Source organism: Colletotrichum spaethianum, assembly GCF_022836535.1.
Source record: "Colletotrichum spaethianum MAFF 239500 DNA, contig31, whole genome shotgun sequence".
NCBI lineage: Eukaryota > Fungi > Ascomycota > Sordariomycetes > Glomerellales > Glomerellaceae > Colletotrichum > Colletotrichum spaethianum.
In genome coordinates, this window is record NW_026054801.1 from 562,606 (window position 1) to 565,041 (window position 2,436).

The following is a 2,436-nucleotide window of genomic DNA, read 5'->3' on the forward strand; positions in this document are numbered from 1 at the left end:
CCCGGGCGCAACGGGCAACCACAAAACCACGCTTTTGTTTACATTCGACGCCCGCCAGCCAATCGGCAGCTCCCGTATCCTCCACGCTAGCGCCGCTCGCAGGTCGCATCTCGCCCCAAGGACTGGCTAAACAGCTCTGATCCCAGGCGCGCGCAGTCTTCCCCCTCGGTACAATGTACCGTGTCTTACCCCACCATGCGAATGCCACTACACGCTGCAGGCCAATCAAACAACGCAGCGCCCCTGCGCGAGGCTGACGGCACGTGATTGGCGGGCGAGAAAAAGTTGCTCGGAACCGCATCAAAGCTTTCGCGATGCGATGCTTCGATGGTCGGAATCTGGAGCTTTTTGAAATTGTAGGCCGTCGACGACGACGATTGGATTCCCCGACAGCGAGACTTGACGACAACGACGACCCGACGATCCCCCGATGATCGCATAGTTTCGGCACTTTCACGTTAGAATATTGGACGGAAACCCCAGAAAAGATATTGCCCATCATGCCTTCAAAACCGATGCGCCTGCCGCCCGTCAAGGTCCTCCGCGTCCGCCAGCCCAACAAGAAGGAGGCCAACCCGTGTGTGCAGGTCATGACCTCCGTTCTCGGTATGTACCACTCCTCACGTCTTCGCCAAAAGCCTCTCGCATTGTACAATGCAAGCTTGCGGCATGGCGAACCCCTTGAACCATTTATTGACATCCCATCCAGCATGCTGGGCCTCCGCAGGCTACAACACCGCCGGCTGCGCAACCCTCGAGAACGCCCTGCGCAACTGCATGGATCAGCCCAAGCAGCCCAAGCAGCCCTCGTCCACCATCAACTACCACCTCGGTCGCATGTACGACAAGATGGTGCCCCACTCCAAGGGCAAGTAAGCAGCCAGGGGATTAGATACCGAAATCAAGGGAAGAGAATGAAAAAAGGGAGACGATGCCCGATACCCAATGCGTCAAGTGCGACGTGCTATCGAGCTCCAAAGATGGCGGCGGGGACGTGATGCCCAGGAAGGCCAAGTCAGGCAGCGTGGCACCGGAGCTGGGACCGGCTGCGTGCTTCACGATCGGGAGGCCGACCACGAAGTGGCGAGGGATGTAAAACCATACAATTATACACGGGACGAGGCGTTCAAGAGCACGGATGTTGTATAATACCTATGTACCATATACGGCAGCCATGGGCTCGCCACATTGCAACCAACATGAGAAGACTTTTGACCACATCTGAAGGGACCGTACCGAGTCCTGAGCTGTATGCAGCGCTGCGGGATGGAATTCGCATATTTACATGACGCTCTGTGGCCAAGACGGTATCTTGTTCGGACACATTTGCCAAACATGCGTGACGTGACCCCAGGCTCGGCTCCTCTCAACAACTAACCGATTAGCATCATGCTTGTGCTATTATTCAAATTATAAAGAAGCTACAGTGACCTCGAATACTTAGAGCCACGTTCTGTTACATGTCCTGATACTCATCTTCGTAGAGAGACAAAAACCTGTTTCAACGTCGCATGATGAACATCTCACCAAGCCAAGCGTTTTAAAATAAAAAAAGGAACCAACGTTCCGTCACTTGGAAAATCGGAAGAACGTGTCTTTTCAAATTTTGAATTTCTAAAATCTAGCCTTTTGACAAAGAAGTGTCGCCCGGTTTATTTCTGCTTTTTCTTTAACCGTTGAAACCCTGTCATCTACGTCTGAAACTCACAAATATAGCCAAATAAGAATATGCGGAAATCATGCGCACAACATTACATCTTGGGACTCGCGTCTTCCCACGCTACCGGCTCACGACGCGCCGAGTCGAGGCACGTCCAAGGAAGTATTATGGGGAGAACCACGAGACTCACCAGGAGCCGTCCACGGCTGCTACGTCCACGCCATGCAAACGAGTCTAGACTCCAAGTTTATCGGGCTTCCTCGACATGTCCCACTAACGCTACGTGACTTGAAGGGCGATACGTTGTACTCACAAAACCCCTCCAAACAAAACAGGACGAAGAACAAGCCGCACATCAGTCGACAGTCAAATCGTCCAACCCGTCCCCTTTACTGGACCGCCACGCTACATCTTTGTCCCCGACACAAGGATATTCTACTGTCGCCCCGCCGTCAGATGGAAGAAGTAGCATTGGCCGAGCGAGGCCGGCCACACTGTCCGAGAAGGAAACCCCCCTGGGCGTGATGCCTAATCAAATACGTCAAAAAGAGGACGATGGATCATCGACATGGGCCCCTGTTGACATCTTGCGCCTCATACTACCTAGGCAGAAACCAGACGTCTCTCAAGACGTTGAGCAGAACATGACGAACAACGCGATTGCAGAGCCAGTCCATTCTAGCGTCTTGAACTTAATTACAGACTGTCACTGCGATTGGCCTACCAATGATGTTGAGTGTCCACGTTCCACATCACATCACAGTAGAGGGCAAAGT

General features: G+C 53.0%; 1 protein-coding gene across 1 annotated transcript; it reads left to right on the forward strand.

Moving 5' to 3' along the window:
- Positions 1-500: 500 nt before the first annotated feature.
- On the forward strand, positions 501-876 carry ColSpa_09945 (37S ribosomal protein MRP10, mitochondrial; the record flags this gene model as incomplete). The annotated part of the gene is made up of 2 exons (XM_049276157.1): positions 501-606; positions 710-876. 2 exons carry the CDS (start codon positions 501-503, stop codon positions 874-876), a joined length of 273 nt encoding a protein of 90 aa, XP_049132114.1.
- Between the last annotated feature and the right edge of the window lie 1,560 nt (positions 877-2,436).